Source organism: Salminus brasiliensis, chromosome 14 (genome assembly GCF_030463535.1).
Source record: "Salminus brasiliensis chromosome 14, fSalBra1.hap2, whole genome shotgun sequence".
In the NCBI taxonomy this organism is placed as follows: domain Eukaryota; kingdom Metazoa; phylum Chordata; class Actinopteri; order Characiformes; family Bryconidae; genus Salminus; species Salminus brasiliensis.
In genome coordinates, this window is record NC_132891.1 from 28,709,031 (window position 1) to 28,733,993 (window position 24,963).

At 40.2% G+C, this 24,963-nt stretch overlaps 1 protein-coding gene across 1 annotated transcript; it reads right to left on the reverse strand.

The window, feature by feature from the left end:
- Positions 1-6,501: 6,501 nt before the first annotated feature.
- cbln4 (cerebellin 4 precursor) lies at positions 6,502-22,147 on the reverse strand. The gene is made up of 3 exons (XM_072697221.1): positions 21,251-22,147; positions 13,227-13,343; positions 6,502-12,872 (listed from the first exon to the last, which is right to left on the reverse strand). The coding sequence occupies exons 1-3, from the start codon at positions 21,524-21,526 to the stop codon at positions 12,675-12,677; spliced, it is 591 nt and encodes a 196-aa protein (XP_072553322.1). The 5' UTR covers positions 21,527-22,147; the 3' UTR covers positions 6,502-12,674.
- Between the last annotated feature and the right edge of the window lie 2,816 nt (positions 22,148-24,963).

The window sequence follows — 24,963 nt, forward strand, 5'->3', positions numbered from 1 at the left end:
ATGGTGTTATTGTAAAATAATTGGCTGTGTTCACAATAGCTAACACAATATGAATAATGGATATTGCATTGCATTCCACACTAATTACACCAGCTGTGAATAATTACTTTCATGGCCATAATGACTGAGGACCTCGGTTTGTATCTCATGCAAACTAAACGGGACCAGTGCCTAAAGCTCTGCAGCTCACACCAAAGCTAGGCCATGTCTGGAAATGGATAGTGCAGACAAATAGCTGCTCAGGGATCCCTTTTCAAATGTATCACTATGTGCTTTCATTTCATAGCTGTCATACCATATTTGTTCATTTTTTAAACTTTTTTTTTACTTTTTATATAATTTGAAATCACCAGTTTTCCTTTAACACCCTGTCAAAATACAGATAGATGGACAGATGGATGGACAATTGAATAGATAGATGGTTGGATAGATGGATGGACAGATGGGCTGATGGATGGATAAATAGATGGGTGGAAGAAAGGATGGACAGAAGGAATGGTGGGTATAAATATATGATAATGGATAAATGGATGGATTGGAGGACAGAAGGATGGACAAATATATGGATGGGTGGACAGAGGCGTGATGGGAGAGATGGATAGTCGGATGTACAAGAAGATGGATGGATGATAGAAGGATGGATGATAGATAAAACGACATGCGGATAGGGTAGAAAAGGTTAAAGGATAGATGAATATATGGTTGACTGATATATAGAAAGATAGATGGATGATAGGCGGCTGTTTGGATAGATAGTTGGATGGTCGGTTGAGTAGGTGGATAGACAAATAAATGGGTGGGTGGATAGATATATATCAGATGGGTTGATAGATGGATGAACTAATGGGTGGACAGAGGGATGGATAAATAGATGAGTGAAAGTAAGGACAGACAGAAGGAATGATGGTTAATAATATGTAATGATGGATGGATGTAATAATGAATGAACAGTCAGATATATGGATGGGTGGACAGAGGCATGATGGACAGATGAATAGTTGGATGTATAAGAAGATGAATGGATGTATGGATAAATAGACAATAGATAGATGGACAAATGAATAGACAGTTGGATGGATGGATAGATGGCTGAAAGGAAGGATGGACATATATGGTAAATAAATGGTATTGAATGAATAGATTGATGGATGGTGGATATATAAGTTGGAAGGTGGATGTATGGATACAAGAAGATGGACAGATGGATGGATGAAAGATAGATGTCAGATGTATGGGTAAATGGATGGATAAATGAAAGGATGGATGAACATTTAGATGATTGATGGATAGACAGATAGAAGGGTGGCTAGATGGATATATGGGGGATATACAGATGAAGGAAAGGAAGGACATACAAAAAAACATATACATGGATGGATAGCTAGACAGATGGCAAATAGACAGTGGATGAGTGGATGGATTGACACATGCATGGATGGACAGACAGATGATTGAAAGTAAGCATGAAGAAGGAATAGATAGCTATATAGACAGATGAATAGACAAACAGTCACATATGGATGGATGGGTGGATGGATAGATGGACATATGGACAGACGGATAGGTGCACAGATGCATGGACAGATGAATGAATGTACAGAAACATAGATGGATCCGAAGCTGAATACTTGGAAGGATGCATGAATAGATAGACTGGTGGTGCATGTATAGAGGTATATAGGATGTATGGACAATGGGTGAATGGGTAAAAGGATAGAGAGAAGGACGTCTGGATGGATATATGCATGGGTGGATGGATAGCTGGGTTAATTAGAGCACTGTACCCTTTCAACCTCAATTGAAACTTTCTTATGAAATAGCTTCCCTTCAGTTGCCTTCACAGCTGCTCTAATGGTCACTGTAATAAGGCCCGTGTTTAATATTAAATGAGGAGAATCCAGTAAACAGGGACTTGAGAAGGAATCCCACGGCCAAATTCATCCTACCTGTTAAGGGTCTTGCCGGCTGCTGGGCTCTCTAATGTGTTCCTTCTTGAGAAAAACAGATTTATCATTCTAAGACCATGTGGGGGAATGGCCAAATTGACCAATTATTCAGAAATAGAAAGTGCAGATTCTGCATAATGTCAGCGTCCAAAATGTGCAGAACTGGCTGTTGTCGGATGAGGCATTCATTTAGTGGGGTTTCCTGGCATGCTTTTGTTGCTCTGGGGTGATTTAATATTTAGAGTAATTGGACTGGTGCTGCTCTCTGTAGTGAGCTTCAGGTTCTGCAGAGCAAGAAACTTTCACAAGCACTGAGATATTTATGCAGGAGACCGAGAACAGACCCAGGATCTGTATATGAATACGTCAGAGCTGATGATTGCTCCCGTCTTTGCTGCGTGAGATATAATACACCATACCGTTTCAGAATCTTGGCCATCTTGCCCTCCAAAATTCAAATAACTGTTCCTAAAGAACAATGAGCCTCATCCACCAATATCTTTCTAAAAATCTCTTAAACTTAAAGTCTACGTCAGATTCATGATGTGTTTTAAACAGGACAATTGTTCACAGCTCTGCTCTGATAATGATGGATCCCACACTCTAAAAAGTAAAGATGCTACAAAAGATTCTTTGAGTGATGCCATAGAGGAACCACTTAGTGTAATAAAGATGAGACCTTTAAATTAATAAAGAACCTTTGCTTCAAGAGAAGGTTTATTTTAAAGGTTCTTCACATTCTCACAAATCCGAAGACATCATCTGAAGAACGTTGGTGAATAAGGCCCAATATGTGTCTTCTTCCCCTCATACTCTTGAGAATTCATACTGGAGAAGTCATACTGGAGATTGGTTGGAGACCGGTTTCTTTATTTGGAATTACAGCAGGACACGAACTGGTCCTTATTATAAAACTGTGAGTCGATAAAATATTGTCCTTGCTCTCTTTCTCTTGCGTGAGTGTACACTCTCGCTCTTTTCCTCTCACTAACACCACAAAGCACATTTCTTGCATTCACAATTAAAAGGAAAACCTTGTGCATGCACTGCAGCATTAACAGAGGATTGACTGATAAAAATGCTAAGCATGTTAAATGTTCTTGTGCAGAACTGAACTATTAAAAGCTCACATTCAGACAATTTCGTTGTCTTTGTGACTTCACACAGTTTCCTTTTCACCATTACTTTCTTTTCAGGAGGTTCTGCTTGGAAGAGAAGCAATGCGAGATTGGGTATTATAGTGCAGTCAAAATCTTCCATGCTGTATGAGAATTAATCCTTTTGGGATTGGAAAAGATCTTAACTACGGCTATCGTCAAAGGTCAGTTCTAGGATGTATAATAATTTGAAAATCCTCAGTCCTTCCAAGTGGCATTTTAACCAAATCTGCTTAAATGAGCCCATATTGTGCAAGGTATACAAGTTTGGGCAGATGCAATGCTTTTTCTATATCAGTTACTGCCCACGTCTGCGTTGTGGTGCACCATCCATGTGTACAAGCAGATAAACAGGGGAGAACGGGAAGCAAGATTTTTTTGTACAATTTTATAGGGGAACTAAAGAAAAAAAGAAGCACTGTGCAAAAGTTTGGGCACTATCAGATGACACATAAAGGTCTCACACATCAATGAGCTTGTAAGGGCTATGGCTTGTTCACATTCATTGTCTTATTTTATCCCTATAATCAGTAACCATGGACCAGCTGCGTAACTTTAACTGAAAGAAAGAAGAAGAATTGATGCCCACAGTCAATAGCCACAGTCGGTAGCCATTTCCTCAGTTCATGATGTAATTAAAAAATTGCAGTTAACAGAAACGTCAAAGGTCCAGTTGAGGTATGGAAGACCAAGAAATCGCTTAGCGAGAACTGCGCGAAGGACTGCTTTAAAGTCAAATCATAGTCCAGTTGGACTCCAAAGACCTGCTAGAAGATTTTGCAGCCTCTGGAAGTGGGGGTGCGCTATTCTACTGTGCAGAGACACTATTGTTACAAATATGACCTTAATCAGACGAATTAATCAGAATCTTTTCTGCGTCCTCACCACAAAATTCAGCATCAGATGTTTTCAAGCCTGATTTTGAAAACCAGTGCATCAGAGCTGTGGAACCAAAATGCATTATTAAATTCAATTCTGAATTCCTAAGGATGGTTATGGACTTTGTTTACAATGTGAGTGGGTGTACTTTAGCCTGGGCTAGATCTCACTGTTAGTTAGCTACGTGCTCTCACAAATATAACGGCTACCCAGAAAAAAGTCAATTGCAGAAAATAATCTTGAGGTTCTGTGACTGTGGGAAAATCTGTGACTTGCATTCATAACTCAGTGATCACAAACACCTGAAGATGACAAAAGGAACTTATTTGCCATAAAAACAGGCTTTAGGGTGATAAACTGTTAAAATGATGCATGGGATTAGGAGACCAAATCTGATCTCTGATCTAAGATCTCAGACCAATGTCATGTTCAACTTAAAATGTTTTATTCACATAAAAAGTCCAAGTTACATTTAACCCCACAACAGGTTGTGCTCTCCTCTACTGCAGTCACGGATGTCCATTCACAATTTGTGCTAGTTATCCTCCAGCTCTTCATTTCTGGTCAGTTTCTCACCACAGGGCCAGCAATAATTTAGTTGACTCCTTCAGTCCAGCAGTGACACTGGGGTGTTTAAAAATCCTGACCAGGGTAACCTGTGTGTCTACCATGCCCTTAAAATTTTGACGTTACTGCCACCATAAATTATCACCAAGGTGGTAGTCCTGCAGTGGTCCCTCCACCCGATGGATGGAGTACAGAGCAGCTAACAAATAGTGCTGCAACAAATTTATTTCAGTAAATTTGTTACTGTAAATTTACAAAGTGTTTCTGATAAAAGGACCAATAAACAGAGCTAAGGCAACTCACCTGTATCGGACCTGCACAATGTACAATTTCTAATGTTTTGTTTAATCAATCAAAGAAATGTTTTTTGTAACACAACCCAACAAATTATTAACATTTCTGTTCTAAGTAAAGCAGTCTATGATCGTGTTACAAGGACTCACTGGCCTGCCATAATCACAAAATGTATTAGTCATGTATTATTAATATTCAATAAAGTGAGGGCTCAACTTTCTAAGAACGTAAGGTGTTCTGTATATATTAAAAGTTCAGCCATGTCACTCCTCTGCTGTGTTCTCTTCACTGGCGTCCTGTAGCTGCTGCCTGTATCAGAAAAAAAACCTTGACACTGGCCAATAATGGACAAGCTCCTCCGTACTTGATGACAATGGTCAAAAGCCGGTCAGTACCCGCCATCCTTTAAGATCCACGGAAGACCAGCATCCAGGCTTTTTTCTGTCCTGTCCTTTAGTAGCATCTAAGCTTAGAGGGATCTTTTGGATCCTAGCCTGTACAAACTAGCCCAGGGTATTTTCTGAGGGAACAGTGAAGCAGTTTTGCAAGTCGCTCTGGATAAGAGCATCTGCTAAATGCCTTAAATGTAAATGTAAAAAGATATCAAAGCGCTTCCAGCTCACAGTTTATACTGTCAGAAATGTCTGGAAAGGGCAGTTAAGGGGAACTGTGGAAGTCAGGGCAAGATCTAAAAGAAAGAAACCAACAGAGATAGAATTGCTTGAATGAAGAGAAGCAGTTTCCTCTTTATCGGTTCATCATTTAAGGGTAACCAGCGAGGGCTCCCTCTTCATGGGGCACTAATAATAAAACGTATATATTATGTGTGGACTAACAGTATTCATAGTGGTTTAAAGGAGCTGTTAGCACTGTGAACAATGTTCTTATACATTATTGTGAAGTATAAATAGAATATTTTGGCCCAGTATGTCCAAATTTGCTTGTGTGGACCACACCCTGAGATGGAACGGGAAGGCAGACTCTGAATACATTTGACTTGAAGTTCAAGTCAGCTTTCCTGTGGTCTGCATGTGGTCTGCAGCCGGACCACTGTTGGTTTGGTGAGTGATGGAAGAAAAGGAGAAGTGATGGAGGTGGGTGCTACGTTTGCTCGACACTGAACTGAACTGGGGTAAATAAGGGGCTTGAGGGCCAGTGGGACGAGTTTGGGGTGTGGTCCTTCCCAAGGAATATTCCCTTGACAGGGCAACAATCCATAGCAGAGCACCACACACAACCATTCACTGACACCTGTGGGGAACTTAGCATGGCCAGCTTAACCCACAGTGACTGGAGCAAGGACTGAACCCACAACCCCAGGACTACCTGCTGTATTATAATATGTCTATTAATGGTGTTGAGAATGATGTAGCCTCTTCATAAAGAATTATTATAATATATTGCTCAAAATTGCAGCGTGATCTCACGAAGCCCAGACCAGCATCATCTTTTTTCTCCAATCTTAAGATGGAATGATGGTTAGCCTGCTGCCTTCTGGAACCTGAGGTCTCAGCACAATTACAGTGTATGGATTCTCCTCCCTGTCCCTCCAGGCTCTACAGTATGAAAGCAGCTGGACATTGGTATACAAAAGAAAATTTGTCTATACTTTGCCTCGAGCAGCCCGGACTGCCCGATCCGGCTGTCAAATCAACAGGGACCACAGTTAATCACAGATGCTTTGATTTAATTGGACAGAAACACATAATGACTCTTAAAGGCCTTTTGAAAAAAAAAAAAAAAGTCAGTCACAATCCGACCATGTGGTCAGATACATTTCAACAATCAGTAGAATCGATTACATGGACCAGATTGCTGTCCCCTTTGCAATAATGCAGTGCTTCCTATCGCATTGTATTTTGCGCACTGCAGTAGCAGTACATTTCAGTGACATGTTTAGTTTAATGCGTCCTTATTTCATCCTCAGCTGTTTTACAGTTTTTGCACAATCAAATATCTGTTTTTTGCTGGCTCTCGTGTGGCTCTTTTGGAAATGTGAAGAAAAATCTAAATCCAAATGATGAAAGGGGGAGTGTTAAAGGACAAAAAGTGGCAGGCTGCACTCTGTGGCGATACATTTCCATCTGCCGCATCGCTGAAGCCGCCCCTGACGACTGCAGATATGTGTCCCTCTGCATTCGCCGCGCTGTTTACACAAGCAGGTCCACTGGCTCAAAATCCCCTTCTTCAAAAAACACTGGAACCATCGCAGTCACAGTCCCTCTCGGTCACAGAAGGGCCAACTCTACTGGCAATCCAGGTGGTGTAATAGGAATGCAGAGTTTCTTTTTTCATCCTCTGCTGGAATACAAACATTGTGCTGTGTTCAGAGCCCAAATCAGGGAACTAATAGTGAGCTGGTGGGCGACATATTGTGGTGACAAAAAAACAGAGCCGTTTTTGAACATTTCACAAAGCCTTTACCCAAGCATGACAAGCAGTTCATACTTCTATCCTTGCTATAATGTCCATATAAATACACTATCTATATCTATATTTTTTTCAGAATAAATTAAACGAAATACATAAATAAAATATATATTACAATGTGGAAATACAAAAAATAAAATCAATCATTTCAAAAGCAAGAAGTGGCATGTGCATAATATCATCTTTCTTGACTTTAGGAAGTAAAGTCATTTATAATATCTTCAATACTTTTTTTGCCAATATCACAACTGACACAAACAACATTAACAACAACACTGTGCCTGGAGGGCCTACAGCAACGGCTTATTCAGATTCCACCAAGAAACTTCCAACTGTATGCAAGTGTCGGCACTCCTGGCCAAATTACACATTAAGCTGTTTTCTGTAGTAAAAAGAAGAAAACACAAACTCTGCAGCAAACTATTTTAGATATAGAAAACAATACACTTAAGAGACCCTTCCACTTGTGAAGTCTCAGAACCTAATTAACTCATTAGTCCTTAATTGACTTGTTAGGACTGGTTAAGTAGGGCAGGTAGGAATTGTCAGCTGATGAGTGTGATAAATTCTCTTTAAGCCCTGTTCTAAGACTCAACAACTCTGGGGTCCTTTAAGCACCAGTCTGAGGATCTGAAATTGAAGCTAATTGATGCTGCAAAGCGGGGACAGCTATAAAAAGATATCACAGTGCTTCCAGCTTCCAGTTTCCACTGTCCAGAATTAAAAGAAGAATTTAAGGGGAACTGTGGAAGTCAAGACAGGATCTGAAAGACCAAGAAAACTGTCTGGAGAAGCAACCCCTATGACAAAGAACTAAATTTACAAATGGAAACTTTTGTATTGTCTCTGACTTGAACACTGGGTGGACAGCCCAATAATAGCGCTGATCTAGAAGTGTTCATCGAGGACGAGTTGGTGAACATTCAGAACATTTCACAAGTCTTTCTGAATACAAATGCTACCTACAAAGCATTGGCAAGCTGTGATATCTGCGTATTAAGTTCTGACTTAGTGGAGTATTCAAGCTTTTACACATGCCACATCTTTTTAGTGAATCAAATATGAACATTCACATTTGCAAAATGCAGTTTCCTTCTTCAACTAATCAAACCATGCAATCTGGCCGGGGGTGCCAAACCTTTTGCATACAAGTGCATATTGTCTCAGTGGAGAGGGAGAAAAGGCCATGGTTACAATATTTCAATATTCAGATTTCACTTAATTTCACTCGTAAAAACAGAATAAGTGCTTTGTGAGGCAAAGAAGCACTTTTGGTCCCCTAAAGAACCTTTCATTGAGTGGCTCATCTTTGACATGTCTGAGATGAGATGAAGAACTTACATACTGAAGATTCTATACCAATGAACTTGCCAAGCCAAGAACTATTTAGGGACATTTCTAAGAGTGTTTCATAAATGACAGAGTCCATCAGAAGCTCATCTTTCACATTCAGTACTATTTGTCAGCTTGCCAACGGATTTGCCAGACAATTTGCCAAAGGGATGGTAAGGCTTCGATATCATTCCTTTCTATGATCCATCCACGCTGACCGCGAATCAATAACACAGTAAGTGAAGCAAAGCACTCCACTCAGCGCAGCACTCACAGTCAGACCAGCTAAACAACTCAGCAGCTCTTTATGACGCCTGGCAGACACACCACCGACTCGCCATTCAAGAAGAGTAGCGCGGTTTGTCAGAGCACAATATTATCTAGGCCTAAACATCAAACTTTGACTTTCAAGTACATTGGAGCAATATGCAGTAGCCACTTTCCATTAGAGAGATTATTTACACAAATAAATACGAGAATGAGTCACTTGATATTAATCATAAGCGATTCAGAAAGTCAGAAAATGCTTTTTTCCTCCCACCTCATTTTTCTCACATTATTGAATGTGCTGCATCATCTACTGGGCCTTTACTTCAACAGATGTGCAACTCCAAGCCAAGTCAAAAGCCTTTGTTTCTTGAAGCGGCATGCCTAGCTGAGCATCCGCTTTTCTCTCTGAACTTTAACATCGCAAGTTCCTTAACTTCTTTCTGAACAAAGGGAGGCCTGTATACTGACGAAAGTGAAAAATGCACACTGTGCGTTTATTATACTGCACTGAAGCAAACCGAAGTCACGGTTTTTGAAATTCCTTTGGAGGGCAAAATAATCGTTTAGAGGTATTTCAAATGCCAGCACCGCTGAACGCTATGCTCACAGACTACAAATCAAGCAGCTCTTGCAGACAAACATGATCGGCCAGCTGCTGCCAATACATTACTAATAAAGCAGTCTCTTCAAATGTGAGACTGAGCTGTCAGCACCACTGAAGGTGTGACAAGCAGCTTCTTCTGTGTGCCTGGACAACAATGTGATACTCTGTTGGCTGTGTAACATTATCAGCTATGCAAATACTGAGCAAATTGCTTGTTTTTTGTTGTGTCACGGTGTTGCAGTATAGATTACAGTGACATAATGCTTAAGTCCATGTATCACATGTCCACACTGCCTCCATATGGACGAGCATCTGATTTAGTTTAACTCATTAGCACCTCAACAGTACTGCTGCTGTCGCAAGTCATTACAACCGTAATGACGGTGAATTAGTTATCGGTGCACATTGTTCACACACTGAATGAATGCCTTCAGAGACGTCAGAATACTAGACCCAGGTGTGTATTTGAATCATTTTCTGAATTTATCTGAAGCCAAACTGGTTCTGCATTTTCAAAACTTCTCTGGATACTGTGTTTCCAAACTTTTGAAGGATAGTACTCCTAATAAAGCCTAGCCAAATCAGATCCAGGCTGTATTTTAATGGCTTTAGATTGATTCAATGGTGAAATCCTTATTGTTATTGATAGGATGATTAATCATTATTGACAAACAGCTTAGAGCTTATTGATTAAAGGAGACCTGCAGAATTCTGTTCAAAATGTTTCATCATTCATTACAGAAATACTCTAGCATGTTACAGCCTAATCTCTATTACAGCCTAATCTCACATGACTGATTGCAACCACTAATAATTTTGATGCTGCATTTAGTAACAGAAAAACCATCATCTGTTATCATAAGTCAACGGTTAAAAGCTGTTATTATGTAAAGTGTACACTTAGTGATGGCCACCGAACAGTTTAGCGCCAGTATTTTTCCATTGTGTCCACCAAGCAGTGTTGTTTCCAAAGTGGGACTGCAAACAGCACTTTGATGAAAGGTGTAATTGTGAAATACAGCAGAGATGCTGGCTGTGACAGAAATTGATCCCATACTTGCATTCTAGGACACTATTATGTACGTTTGCCATTTTCTAGAGTATGTATTGTGTAAGGTGGAATTCCAGAGTGAATTTGAAGGCACTAAAGTCTCCCACAATGCTTTTATCATTTCTGTGAAAATACAGTGAAATTAAATATATACCAAAGTGTTTTGCTATGGACAGAGGAACATTGGCTAACACTATCAGTGGCCACTGAAACAAACCTGTACACTAATTGGTGTAGTGTGGTGTTTGAAACCCTAGATTCCCCACAGCTGTTTTGTTACCCACTATTCTACACCAACCACCACCAACTGTGTTAGCTGAACTGCTATGGGCTTCTGCAATCATGGACCAACCAGACTTAAATGTGTATCCTAGTTAAGTACTATTTGTACTATTAATAACTATGGCTAAGTACTGTAACTACTGGAAATATGCTGGTATTGATGTGTATATTTAGCCCCCAAAAAAAGAAAATTGCGATACCGGTTATGTGTATTGTGAAAATATGTCCAAGTGTCATTATCAAATGCATTATCTCATTGATGGGTCAGTTAAATCGTTTAACCTTCCATAACACAATTCTACTGAGAACAAGACTCCTTTCAGTCACAGCCAGTGTAAATAGAGTACATATGATTAATACACAGTACGTGTGTAATGATACACAAAATTCTAAATTTCTTGATGTGATAAAAGTGTCTAATTTTTTACATATTAATATCTGTACCATATTCACAGCTTATGTTCATGTGCACATTTTTATTACAATTTAAAGGTCAACATTCAGTTTGATTTTTGATGATTTGCATGGAAATGTTGAATGCCAGCCGCTCTGCCCTCTTAAAAAATAACTACCAAAAATTACAGCCCCTAGAATTTATATTTGGTTTTTTTAGCCCAGTCATTTTAGTGTGGGTGCCGCAAAACATAAAACCCTTTCTTACCCCACGCTCTTTACTCTGATAGGTTGCACCCAGATGACTTGTTTGACAGTGGCTGACAGAGGCCGAAGGGTGTATCAACGCTACAGGTTTAAATATGATCCACTGTTTAAAATGTAACTTTTCGGTACATACAGAAATTGTCACATCCTTACTAAATACACCTGACACTACAGACAGTGAAATGTCATGTTTAGAATAGGAAAGGGGCGGTAATTACTCCCAGAACACACTGATATCACAGAGTGTTGAAAGATTATCACTGGGATAGTGTAACAGATCTGTTCCTGGGAATATACTACCAGTGTCTGTTCTCAAAGGAAGCAGTCAACTATACCACGTAACCATGTAAATGTTCCTAACAAAGAAGGAAAACAAGTAGCTACCAATTAGCACAATACCACCTGAACCATGGCAATTGCCTATTCCCATTCGTTCATTATTAGTAGCACTGGAATCACTGACTAAAGCAATTTTAATCTAACACTGCTCCTGAAGAAGGCAAATGCCTCTGGTAGCTCTGTAGTGTCCAATCTCCAAGGTCAGGGTTGATTACCCTTCTCTACATAACTGTACATTTACTGCAGAGCTTGGGGTTAGCTTAGGTACAGTATACACTGTAAAGTGCTGTATTGCTGTGTTTTTGTGTCGCAATGTTCTTTGAAACAGAGATCCATTTGCTGTGCAAACAATACATGGAGACACTGTGCCCCTGTAACACTCCAAAGCAGTACAGTGCTTGGCTGGCATATCAAACATTTAATGCATGTTCAACCATAAACGACACAGACTGACCCCACAAACGAGTGACTGATGAAATCAGTCGCAACCGGCAACTATGAACCACATATGGGGATAAAAAATAAATAAATAAATAAATAAATAAATAAGTAAATCCACATCTCTAAACTTAAAAGTTGCTAAATGCTTCTGCTGGATCTGCTAAATATATGAAGGCAACAATGACTTGGCAGCGGTCTCCTAGATGTGGTTTTGCATCGTGAAAAGGGGAGCACATACTTTCTGGACATCTAGTTGCCACCGCATATCTCCAACAGTCCCTTTTTCTTCCTTTAGGCAACAGTTAATGAGCGTCTGGAAGAACGCCTCCGTTCGGGTACTTCCAGTTAATGCTGACAGATTGGTTACAAAATGACGATAAGTTGCTGGCCTGCGGCGGAGGTGGCAGCCGCTCGCCGCAACTTCACAGAGGAAAGACGAGGAAGCCAGAGAAAGTGGAGTACTGCCACCCACCCACCAGATTTCCCTTCTCCAGTTTCAGGTAAACCTTGTCTTCCTTGTCCAGGTAGAGGAGAACTCCGTTGGTAGCAGCCTCGCGCGTGACATCTTTATCGCCCGCAAAAGCTGAGATGACCGGTTTCCCATTTAGCATCAAGTTCACCTGAAAGACAGTGGAGGGCAAATCCACACAAAGGAACAGAAAGTTAAGATCACGGTCAAATAAGTGCAGCTGGACTTTATCAAGCGCAAGGGACACTTAGCAACTTCATCCATCAAAGGCTTGTCCTAGAAGATCTACCCTTTGTGGTAAAATGACCTGGCCTCTAAAAGTAGTAGCAAGTAGATTGTCTACTTTTTCTTTAGGGTAGCCTTGAAATGACATTCATGCACAAATCCTCATATTGACTAATGCCCCCCCCAAAACACACACACACACATATACATATACACATATATATATATATATATATATATATATATAGTTTATTTTATATATTGATTGTTTCATTCTCACCTGTATGGTCTGGCTCTGGTATACTTTGATAACGTGGAAGTTAAAGCTGTAGATGCCTTTCCGAGGAGACAGAAATACAGATTCCAAAGTGAAATAGTTTCCTATGTTGACGAGAACCTGTAGGGGGAGAAATATTTTAGAGGTATCAAGGCATGAAATTAACTAAGAATTTAGCAAATGCCATTATGAAGAAATATCTCAGCCACAGTACATTTCTCTTTTGTGTTTTTTTTTCCGGATGCAAACTAAAAGCCCTGAAAATATCAGCATGAGATGGGAATAGACTTGATTCATACATGCACTCGTGCATAGCAAAGGATTTCCTTGCTGTCATGCTCCACTGCAGTCAAAGAATAATCAGGATTTCTTCGCTCAATCTAAATGAGTGAGTCATCCTCATAGCTATTTTGACGATGGGCACAGTCCGGACCAGTCTTGTGACGCTGGATCAATTATTCCCAACAAAGCAACTGTGTGTGAGGTAAATTCTACTGGCACAGAATGTAAATACAGGCTTGTGATATGCCACATACTAATGGCACTGGATGTGTTATATAGAGATCATATGAGAAAACATGGTGAAACGAATGGTCAAAGACATTCATACATTCAAAATCATCGACATCACTAGAATAGTGAACCTCTTGGTGTTCCAACATTCCTGAAGAAGCTGGACAAGATTTAAAAGCAAGGACTATCCAATTTGAACTAGCACTTTGTACTGACTGTGCCATGTTTCCTTCCTCCTCGAGCTCCTTATGGTCCTGCAACATGGCTGCATGAAGAAAGGAGATATTTTGATTGTTCTGACTCCATTGTCTTTAAGGCCCCATGGGATTTTGTCTCACCCTCTTTATTGTGCCACTTTTAGACTACAAAGCACCTCAAACCTAAAAAGCTTTCCTTTCTGAACTGAGAAGTAGGATTTTAAGGACTTTGCCTTATTTTTTTTGTAGTGCTGGGCCAAATATGGTCCATACTGGTATATCAGTATTGCTGTCACACTACTGTAGCAATATTAATAGACAAAAATATTGTTTTTATTTGCTGAGTGCTTCAGACTGTCCTGAAAGAACCATTCAAAATACCAAAATAAATAAATAATAGTATCTTTTATTAAATTGGCCTTACATGACATGTCCTGCAATGTAACTGTTGCACATTGCAATGTAACTACATGCCCATGCTGTGATGACGATGCCGAAACAGTATATTGTGCAGCCCTAATAAAATGCTGAATTTGATCAACATTGCCCAAGGCTCATTTTTTGCGTTGCTTTCACCTGTCATACTGTGCCGTATATCTGACCTTTTAGAATACATGTTATTTCAGTAAGACTAAACCCTACAGTAAAAAAAAAAAATGCTTTTATATATTTACAGTGGCATGTGAATGTGTGAATTACAGTGTCATGTGAACACAAGATTACCTGAAAAAAATACATTTGAAAATTACACATTTTTTAATCATTTAAGAAAGATTCTTTTTTTTATTTCCATCTTTTACAGATTAAAATAACAAGAAAGGCCCAAAGCAAAAGTGCGGACATCCTGAATGGTCAGTACTTAGTTACTCCCCCTTTGGCAAGCATCATCGCTTATTAGCGCTTTGTAGCTTTCAGTTCTTGTTTGGGGGATTCCTCCTTGAGAAAAAGGCTGCTAGTTCTGAGGGATTCTTGCACTGTCTTTCTGCACTGCACTTTTAGGGTCTATCCACAACTTTTCATTGGTGTTTAAGACAGGGCCTGTGAGGGACATAGCAAAGCCTGCAGCTTTCTGCTCTTGAGGTAGTTCATTGTGGATTTTGAGATATGTTTAGGAACATTACCTTGCTGTAGAAGCCATCCTCTTTTCATCATAAGCTTTTTTATAGACAATGTGATGAATTCCCTCTACTAGTGAAATGTTCTGCATGCCACTAGCTACAACACAATCAGTTGGAGTTGTGTTCTTTTCATGAAACACTGTCCCGATTTTCTCTAAACATTCCTTTGCTCATTTCAGCCAAAAAGCCCTCTTTGAAATACTTTAGCCCAGAGGACTTCCTAAAGGATGTTTGGATGTTTGAATGTTGTGGTGAGAATGCATGAAAGGTCATTCTTCTCATGACTTTGTAATGAAGGTCATTTCTGTGCAGGCGTCGCTGCACAATAGAACAGTGCACTGCCACTAAATCTGCTACATTACATATTTCTGAGTATTTAGCAGCTGTTTAGAGAGGTCAATGGCTGCTGATTGTTGGTTTGAAGGTTTGAAGATTATTTGAATAATTGATTAATCTGTCAATTATTTTTTGATTAATTGATGAATCGGATTAAAAATACATTTCCATGTCTTTATTTATTAATAGAAAATTGGATAACAGAGCAAACAAGTGTGTACAATAATTCAATAATAATAGATTAAATTAGTACATTTTAAAATTTATTTTTCAAATTTATTTATAAATTAAAATTTAAATACATTAAATAATAAAGAAAAATAAGTGCATCGCTGATGCAAACACTGCATTGTGTTGGAGTGAGGAGTGAGACAGGGTGATATGTAGTGTCTTCTCTTATATTTCAAACTTGATGCTTAATCATTAATAATTTTAATAAATAATAATTACCACCATTGTGTACAAGTTACATGTTTTTATAAAGCACATTTAAACACTGCTTAAGCGAATTAAACAGATAATAAAAGTATCACACACACACACACACACACACACACTGTCATTGTCCAGTTAACAAGCAAAAAACAGCATTTGCCGCGCTGTACCGGTTCACATAGCATGAGTGCACCGTTAAGTTTTCTCACTTCAAAACTAAACAAACTTGAGATACTGTAGTGACTGTGCTCCCACACTTTTGAGGATTTAAGCCGAACCTTCTTTTCTTCTTTTATTTTATGGAATGTATTTACTTCTTGATGTTAAATTTATTTTGAAGATTATGCCTCCACTCCGGCTCGCTTCGTTCAAGACGCTCTTATTTATTTAGTTTTTCCAGCATAGACATAGCGCTACAGGTGACGATATGACAAGGCGAGTGACACATAAATCGTGCAACACAACAAATCGATAAATAATAATAAAATTAGTTGATTTTAGTGATTCATTGTTGCCCTAGTCATAGTATTTATAAAGCTTCGAAATTTGAATAGCCTGGGCTTTCCTAATGATGACTGCAAAAATCCATAGCCCTAACAAGCTAATTAAGGTCTTGGACCCTGGTAAAAGTTATCGGAGAGATCAAATCTCTTTGGTGGCCAGACTTTTACATGCTGTTCCTTTTCCTTTTTTCACTCTAAAATAGAAAGAAATAGCCAGCAGTGCCTAATCTTTCAAATATCACATATTTTTTATTTATATACTACTTGAGTTTCTGTTATGGTTTATGATGTTAGCACAATATTGTATTAAGGCAAAAAAAAAAAAAAAATGCATGGACAGTATAATACTTGGTGCTGGATTTTCCTGCTGGTGGTAGTGCAAGGTAACAGCATATTATTTATTTGGTTTGTCGCAAACAAATCAGCAACCATTTGCAATTTTAGTGGACAAAGATTACAGTGCCGTCGAAGAAGAAGTGCAACGGGGGTGTGACATTTAGAATCTACTGGTGAAAGCATATTTTCACACCCATTTTGGACAGAAAAAAAGAAGTTGCTGTACCGCCTCCACACTCTAGACTTACTATTGTCACAAACGGCTATTTCTCTGACTTGAAGTGCAGACTTAAAGACTTGCCTAGTTACTCACAGCAGAACAAATTAGGAAAATGACTGTGGTTAGCAAATATGAATCAGAGGGATGGTGTAAAATCTGCTGTCTAGCAAAACTAAAATACGTCTGGCTAAGCCACACTAGAAGCTGTTAAAGTCCTGGCATTTTGTTTCGTCCTGTTCAACCACACAGCAGGAAAACCTCATTTTACCCTGGATTATTACTTGGTAAAAACTGATTAGTGTCTCTGGCTGTAGAAAGTAGAATCCAACCTTTACCAAGTGTCTGCATGAAGTGCAGTTTTATTATGGATATGAATTATGAAGTTTAGTGTATGAAGTGTAGATTACTCGATGAACAGCAATGCTTTATTGACTTAATTTAATTTGTTATTGTTATTATTTTATGACATTTTACAGAAATGTACATTTTACAGGCAGGTTAATAATAATAATAATAATAATAATAATAATAATAATAATAATAATTTTTTTAAATGTCAATTAATTTTTTTTTTATCTTTTACCAATAATTGTTTTTATAAAAGTAACAATTCATTTGAGGCTTTAAAATAGGAAGGTACTGACCTTCCGCCACTAGGAAAATGTACTGTCAGTTTTAAAAAACTAAATGAAAACAGTTGAGTATGAGTAGTCATGCTTGCTGATACATTCACTGTAGCCTTGTGCAGAGTTCACACTCACATGTGCCAAAGCTGCGATTTTACACCTTATTATCTTATACTATGACCTCAAAAATGTAACTTCTTAATAGTAATAATGTGATGCTGGTTATACATTCTGGGAATTCTGGGTCTTCCATGACAGATCGTTTTCAGTATGGCAATTTTGTTATACTGATAGTCTTAATGTGTGGACGGAGTGTGTAAGAACAGCACTGTAAACTTTACTGTGAACTGTAAAGGTGCTTGGACCAATAACAAGCTAACATTAAGGAAAGGCCTTGCAAAACCAGAGCTAAATAAAAAACTGTGAAAATGCAGTTGTTCCGCTAAAATACAGCAATGGGGACCACAAAAACAACAGTAGCAATATTGCACACCTTAAAGCAGCACTATGAATTGTTCGCATTTCATGCTCCCGGGCTCCCCCTTCAGACAGGAAGTGTAATTTACTCTGTTAAACACCACCAAAGGACATGAAAATTCAGTACTATCTCTGAAAGTGAAAGAAGCAAGTGGCCTAGCCTGGACTAGATGACGGTAGCGTTTTTCTCCATATTACAAGGAAGGCAGCAACAACATGATTTTGAAAGTGTTTTAAGGTAAAAAAAAAAATCATGGTAAAAATGATACATGCTGCTGCTTTAATGCTGATTATTATCACATTTATTCATTTTCTCAGTAAATATGCTGCCTCTATAGCAATGGAGCATTAGAAAGTCTTTGCATGATACAAAACGGTCAAATATGCATAGTGGCTAAACAAACAAACCAACAAAGTCTTTAAAAATCTCATCAAACAGACATCCCAACAGTTTCTCAGTTTTGAAACCAGGCCTGACCCAAAACCAAAAACAGTTCTTTTCTCCCCTAACCATCCTGGGACACAGATAAGACATGCTCGGCTGCCATGGGCATATCTAGGAGCTCCAGATACCTCACAAGTGGACACACTATAGTCCTGTCCAAACCTAGCCAGCAAGTGCATGAGAAGATTAAGGAGCATCTGCACCAGAGCCGGTCCCATTGGGAGCATAACTGGCATCCACAGAACTCTCAAACAATATGTAGAAGGGCCAGCATCACTTGCTCCACCGCCAGAGAGTTACATAAATGCCTCAAGAGGCCTTAATCCACAGGCTGAACAGAGGGTGAAAACAGCCCAGCCGGCTGCATGACTGGTTCGCTGGCCGGGAGTGTGTGCGTCAAGGTTTGCAGAAACTAGGGGCCGAGAGCAGATGGTCAAGCTACCTTCTTTCATAGCCTCCCCCCCTGCCCCAACAGCCAAAGTAATGAGTAGGGAATAAGAGGTCCTCAAGGGCAGCCTATACAGAGCGCATCTCAACAGAAAAGAAGCCAGTTTTAGCTTGTGTCATGCATCCCAATGTACAGCTATTAGTGCTGTCTTTGCAGAAGTACAGATAAGAGAGAGATCACAAGAGGCACGTAAGGGAGAGAGGTATACCGGTGTGTGGTTTAACACACTGCATCTTGAACAGTTAATATATGCTACGGTCCATCTGCTCAACTGTTCAATTAGGCTGTATGAATAACCTTTAGGGCCTACAAGAAAACCCTCAAATTCAGGACCTCAAGGATTTCATTCTGTGTATCGTCATGTAGGAAATACTTTAACCCAGGGTTGCATATCTTAAATTAATGCAATAAAGCAACCTGGCATATCCAATATCTAATATGTCCCATATTAGACCCTGCTGATTTGAACTCAACACTGTGCTCAAAGTCACTCAGCCTGCAGTTTCTGGGCTTGCTTAAATTATATGCCTCAATGTTTCCTAAACAGGCGGTCCTTATGTTTGATTAAGAAACCTAACTATCACAGTTATATTTTATATTCAGATTATATTCCTGGTACACAAGATAAATAAATAGGCGGCTAGGTATGTAGCCAGGCAGACAGCGAGAATGATTTATGGATATTTCAATGCTACGGCCACAACTAAATAGGGCCATACAAGAGACACACATACATTAAAATAAAAAAAGACTACGGATATACAGGATTTAATGAACCCACCAGTGAACAAGACTATCACTGAATACCCGTGCACGATCAATAAATGTAGTCAGCTCTCCATGGCACTGTCAGTTCAAACACCACATTTGAACTCAGACGTGCAGACAGACTGCGCCCCCAGCTACTGGTGTGTGATAGATCTGAGTGACTAGTGAATGGCAGCAGCAAGTAGGTGGGAGTAGCCAAAGCAACATATGTGAGCAAGGTAAGCAGACGTGACAGAGCGGCAGAAGCAAAGAGACTACAGAAGCCAGATGTGCAACGTATACAGTGAAGGCAGCCAGGACAAGTCTCAGTGTGCTGTAGAGTTAGGGTTAGGGCTCAGACTCAGACATGCATAATACATAAAAGTGATAAACCAGGTATCGGAGCACAATACTGAATACGCTGAATACTGCATGCGGCACAGTTGTACACAATATAGTGGGGAGTAGTCCTCAGGATGAGCGTTCAGACTTTTGTGTAGACAGGGTGCAGACAGAAATCCCCAGTGTTGAATTAGCACCTACAGTTCTGAATGAACACCTAAATTAAAATACTCAGAGATTAATGAAATCCTACATTAGTTACCCTAGTCCATTCACACAGAAATGAACACTGCAGTCTTCGCAGGGGACCGAGCCTTTTCTAGCCTGCATTAAAGCAATGCTCTGTCCCATTTTGCAATTCTTACCTTACTCTGGTGTAAGTGGTGAAATGGATTTTGACTTGTGCATTTATGTCTACATTGTGCATAAAGGACAATACGTATGTACATTTATATATATTCATTTATCAAAACTATTTATGACCCTGCACAACAATTAACATGCAGTTATAAAGGCACAGGCTGTAGTCATCCACAACTGGATGCTTTATTGTAATTCCATCAGTGTTTATGTCTGATAAAGTCACGGATTCAGTGCTTATAACCTCAAATGTAACTACATCAGTGTTAATAATCCTGAATTAATGCCAATCTAAGACCCTTACTTGATGAAACGGTCACACTTATAGAGAATGGCTGTGGGTTGTCAGTTTGTTGTGAACCCAGACTGAAGCACGTCAGTATGATGTTGATCCAAGGGGAAATGTTGTGCAGATGTTCTGCAGACCTAAACCTGGATAATAAGCTAACAATGAAAAGCTTCGTAGCTTTATATTAGATATATAGATAAGTTCTATTAGACGTAGATTGAGATTGAGTCATATGAACGAGCAGAGCAGATGCAGATGTCAGAAATGTGTCGCCTTTGTCTGGCTGCACTAGCTGGATACATCCAGCTACATCAGGGCTCCTTTCTTACCTGGATATCTGACACATATATAGCTAGCTATATCCACACATACATAAATATATACTAATAAGCCAGGATTTAGCCTAATTTAACAAATTCATAGACTTTCACACGTGCTTGCGTTATTTTTCCTGTCAGAAAATACTCATGCAGACGTGTTTCTGACCTGTCGAGGTAAAAAAAAAAAAAAACCTCCTAACTTCTACAGTTAGCTCCTGAGCTGGCTTACAGTCTTGTGTGCCATCACACGCACGTTTCTACCTGTCCCAACTTTTTAGTCTTGTCTAAAAAGAGCAGGAACTCGAGCCGCCTCACCTGGTCGAAGTATATGATCCTGGTTTTGTTGCTCATTTCCGACGGCTCGTGGTTGTTGCTCCTCACGGCCGAGAAGGCGACCTTGGAGTTGGCGGCGCGCACGGAGATTCCGAGCGGGGACGAGGAGCCTCTCCGCTCCGTGGCCGGGTTGGAGTCGCACACCACCAGGCACTTTCCCTCCAGGACGATGGGCTCCGTGTCGTTCTGCGCCGCCACGAGCACCGCTGCGCCGATGAGCCAAGCCACGCAGTCGTGGGTCACCCTGTTCCCCGGCATTCTTCTAAGATTGACCCCCCTCCTCCAGCCAGCGCGTAGCAACAACTTCCACAGGTCTCGCGCTCGGTTCCCCCCTCAGGTAGGCTGCTGCTGCTGCTGCTACTCCTCCTCCTTCTCCTCCTCCTCCTCTTCCTTCCTTCCTTCCTCCTGACGCTGTTTCTCGGTGCGTCTTCAGCGAAGCATCCGTGCCGAGCTCGACGACTACCCTCCTCTAAAGCTTTACAAACTAAGCTGAAGTGTCGCTGAAGGCAGCGAGACTGTGCCTCTGGTCATGCTGCTACATTAACGTGTCTGTGCCTCAGCCTCTCCAACTCCAACAGCGGGCGCAGTGATAATGAGTGAGCGCGTGTGTGTGTGCGCCGTCCCCTCGCGCTCTCCACAGCAGCTACGCTCCAGCTCTCTTCAAGGGAGAGCACGCTTCCCGACCTACGGACAATTCACTCGTTTCTAATCTGATTCATTTACAGCGTCCACACGATGACCTGAGAAATATAGCTAGCATTAAAAGAAGCAGTACTTTAGAAGTCCCCAATCCGTGCGGCTCTACTTTGCCATCCCCCCACCCATCTTACAGCCAACACGCACCAAGTTGAAGGAACGACTGCTCGCCTGCCCTCGCAAAACTCGAAGAGGCGAGGTTCTTCCTACCGCGGCCATGATTTCTGCCCCATGAATTATGCGAACACACCGAGGCTGTGGAGGAGTACGGAGAGCACCCTTATTAAGTAGTCAAATTATTATTAAGAGATGAATGTGCGGAGGGGTACGTCGAGACCGTTTTGCAGACGTTTTGAGGTCGTGCAGCTTGTCCCTTGAGCCCTCATGTTCTCAGGCAGCGTCTTCAACTACACTCGGAATGATTTGCTTAATCATTTTTGGGTCATTTTCGGGACACTTTTGTGAATTCAGCCAACTCAAAGTTGCATTGCTGACACACAGTCTGCAGCCTGATATAATGGGGTGCCCACGTGCAGCAGTATGAGTCTATAAGGCCCAGTGAGTTGGATGAGGTACAAAGCCCCCAGAATTAAGCTGTGGAGGCATGGAACTGAATTGTCTGAAATGATCCAAATATATCAGATACATGTGAGATGAATCCAACATCAGCACCAAAACCTCACGAATGCCATTGTGGCTAAATGCTATCAAATCCTCTCGGCAATGTTCCAGCATCTAGTTCCAAGCTTTCCCAGAAGAGTAGAAGCTGTTACTGCAGAAATGGGGGAACAAACTCAATATTTATTTTAGGATGATCCGTGTCAGCAGGTAGTTGATCCGGCCAATGTTTCGATTTTCCCAATTTGGGATGAAGCATTTGTTTTGGCGATGTCAGGCTACTGTGCTAGAAGTCTATGTTTTAAGGGATGTAGCTGAATATGAATTCCTGAAGGAACAGTTGATGCTCTCAGTTATTTTTCATTAGCACAACACAAACCCACTCCACAGACATAACCTTTAGATTCATCTTAAGCTCAGCTTTAATTAAACCTGCTGGTTTTTCTTAAATAATGAATCATGTGATTGGCTGGTTTACAGCCAGGCGCCACAACGGCTCACACAGAATCAACACAACGTTAGCATAGTCAGAGCTTTGTTTTTAATACTGTAACAAGAACATTGTAATAGAGGATATGCATTGACATAGAGCTGGCCGATATGGTAAAAATATTATATAACGATGCGTAAAGACATTTATAGGACGCACAATATTAATCATGCTACACGTGATCGCAGGAAAAAATGCATTGGATACTATTCAAATACTCTCCCGCATTTATAGAAATGTGCTGCACTTCATCTAATTAAATGAACCTATTTACACTGTTTGTAATGTAATGTGCAGTTGATCAGTTCTCTTTAAGCATTGATGATATCCGCAATATGCTTAGAAAAATATATTGTGTTCACAGTAAAAAGTAAAAACAAAAATGATCCCAATATAAAATATAATATATCATATTGCCCACCCCTACATTGATGTCGCGTTTCCTCTGGAACACGGCCACAATCTGTGCTTATTAGGGAAAGTGACCAAACCGGCACTGAAGCAATTATCTGGTTAAAGGAAGTTGAACTCGATGGCAATCCATCCGAATGGTCCATGGCCAGCGATGTGTAGCCAGGAACGTCCAGCTAACTGAGGCTCAAATTACACCTGTTTACATGATAACGCCTCATATCTAAGAGCACAAAGTCTAGGAGTCTTAGGAGTGTTTTCCACTGTTTTCAGGCGCACTCACTACAGGTTTGCTTGCTTTCCCTCTTACTTGAACTGAGCATGTCGCTGCATTCTCAACTGCAGTGGGTTGTTTTTTTTCCCCACCTGTTTTCAGAGTGTGACTTCACCACTCAGTAAGCTCCCACACGTTTTGGAGCCTGGACTCCAGTTGTTTCTGCAAATTGCAGCAATACCTTATTTTCTCTTCTCTTCTCTTTCTCAGAATTCCCGCTGAATCTGTTTGTACAGTGAGTCGCTTAACAGAGCGTTCTCGTTTTTGTGTTAACGGCATTTACACTGAACGCTAACGCTGCCACTCAGTAAGTCTTTTTGACACACAGTGGGCGTGTGGGCACAGTAACATGTAATTGTAACCTGAGTCACATTAGTGTAAAATGCTGTAAAATTAGGCCAGAAACATACTCAACCTAAGAACTGGTGGTACAAGACAAGTTGACAGTTTTTCGATTTGCCCAGTTTGCCTGCCCGCATGCACAAACATTCAGTCTTTGGATGAAGTATGTTTCAGGTCGTACTCTACCACGACAGTCCACATGCTTCTTTCACTTTCAATGACAGTTCGGTCACTCAAAAGTCCAGAAATGCATGAATGTCCTTCTTAAGGGGTGCCTCAAAGCGTACACTCCACTTTCTGACTGTAGGGGAGCCCAGGAGCAAGACCAGTGCTCGCATAATGCTGCTTTAAGTCATAAGAGCATAATGAAAGTGCACATTTAAGGTGAAGTGCAGTTTGAACCCTCTTCCAATTCAAATCTAAATATAGATACAGATATATTGATATAGCATTAAACAGAAAGTTACCCCTAGTATATACTTACATCCGCTAATGCATATATACTATATCTGTGAATAAAAGATAATACCCTTGATTATGGAAAACATACTGGATGAGCAAGTATCTACAAGCATTTGAACGGATATCCAGTAGTGCATTAGTGCCTTGTTTACAGCAGTAAATAGATCACAGTTAGAGAATTTAATGTACTCTGCTCTACAGGGGTTTGAAGATGCATTTATGTGCTTATGAATGTGAGGCATTTCACCTCTGTGCCAGTGCTCTCTTTCATCAGAACCACTGCAGGAAAAACGATGGTAAATCTTTACAGAAAAGGCAATTCAATTCAGCATTCAACATTTTCATGTTCATAGCACCCTAGAACCTCTTCATCTTTTGTACTAATTATTTTGCTAAATTCAT

Excerpts from the sequence above, each read along its gene's own strand:
- cbln4 (XM_072697221.1), bottom strand. The coding sequence starts at position 21,526 with ATGCCGGGGAACAGGGTGACCCACGACTGCGTGGCTTGGCTCATCGGC. Across the intron at positions 13,344-21,250 it reads GGATCATATACTTCGACCAG|GTTCTCGTCAACATAGGAAA; the intron begins GTGAGGCGGCTC and ends CTCCCCCTACAG. Across the intron at positions 12,873-13,226 it reads ACCAGAGCCAGACCATACAG|GTGAACTTGATGCTAAATGG; the intron begins GTGAGAATGAAA and ends ACTGTCTTTCAG.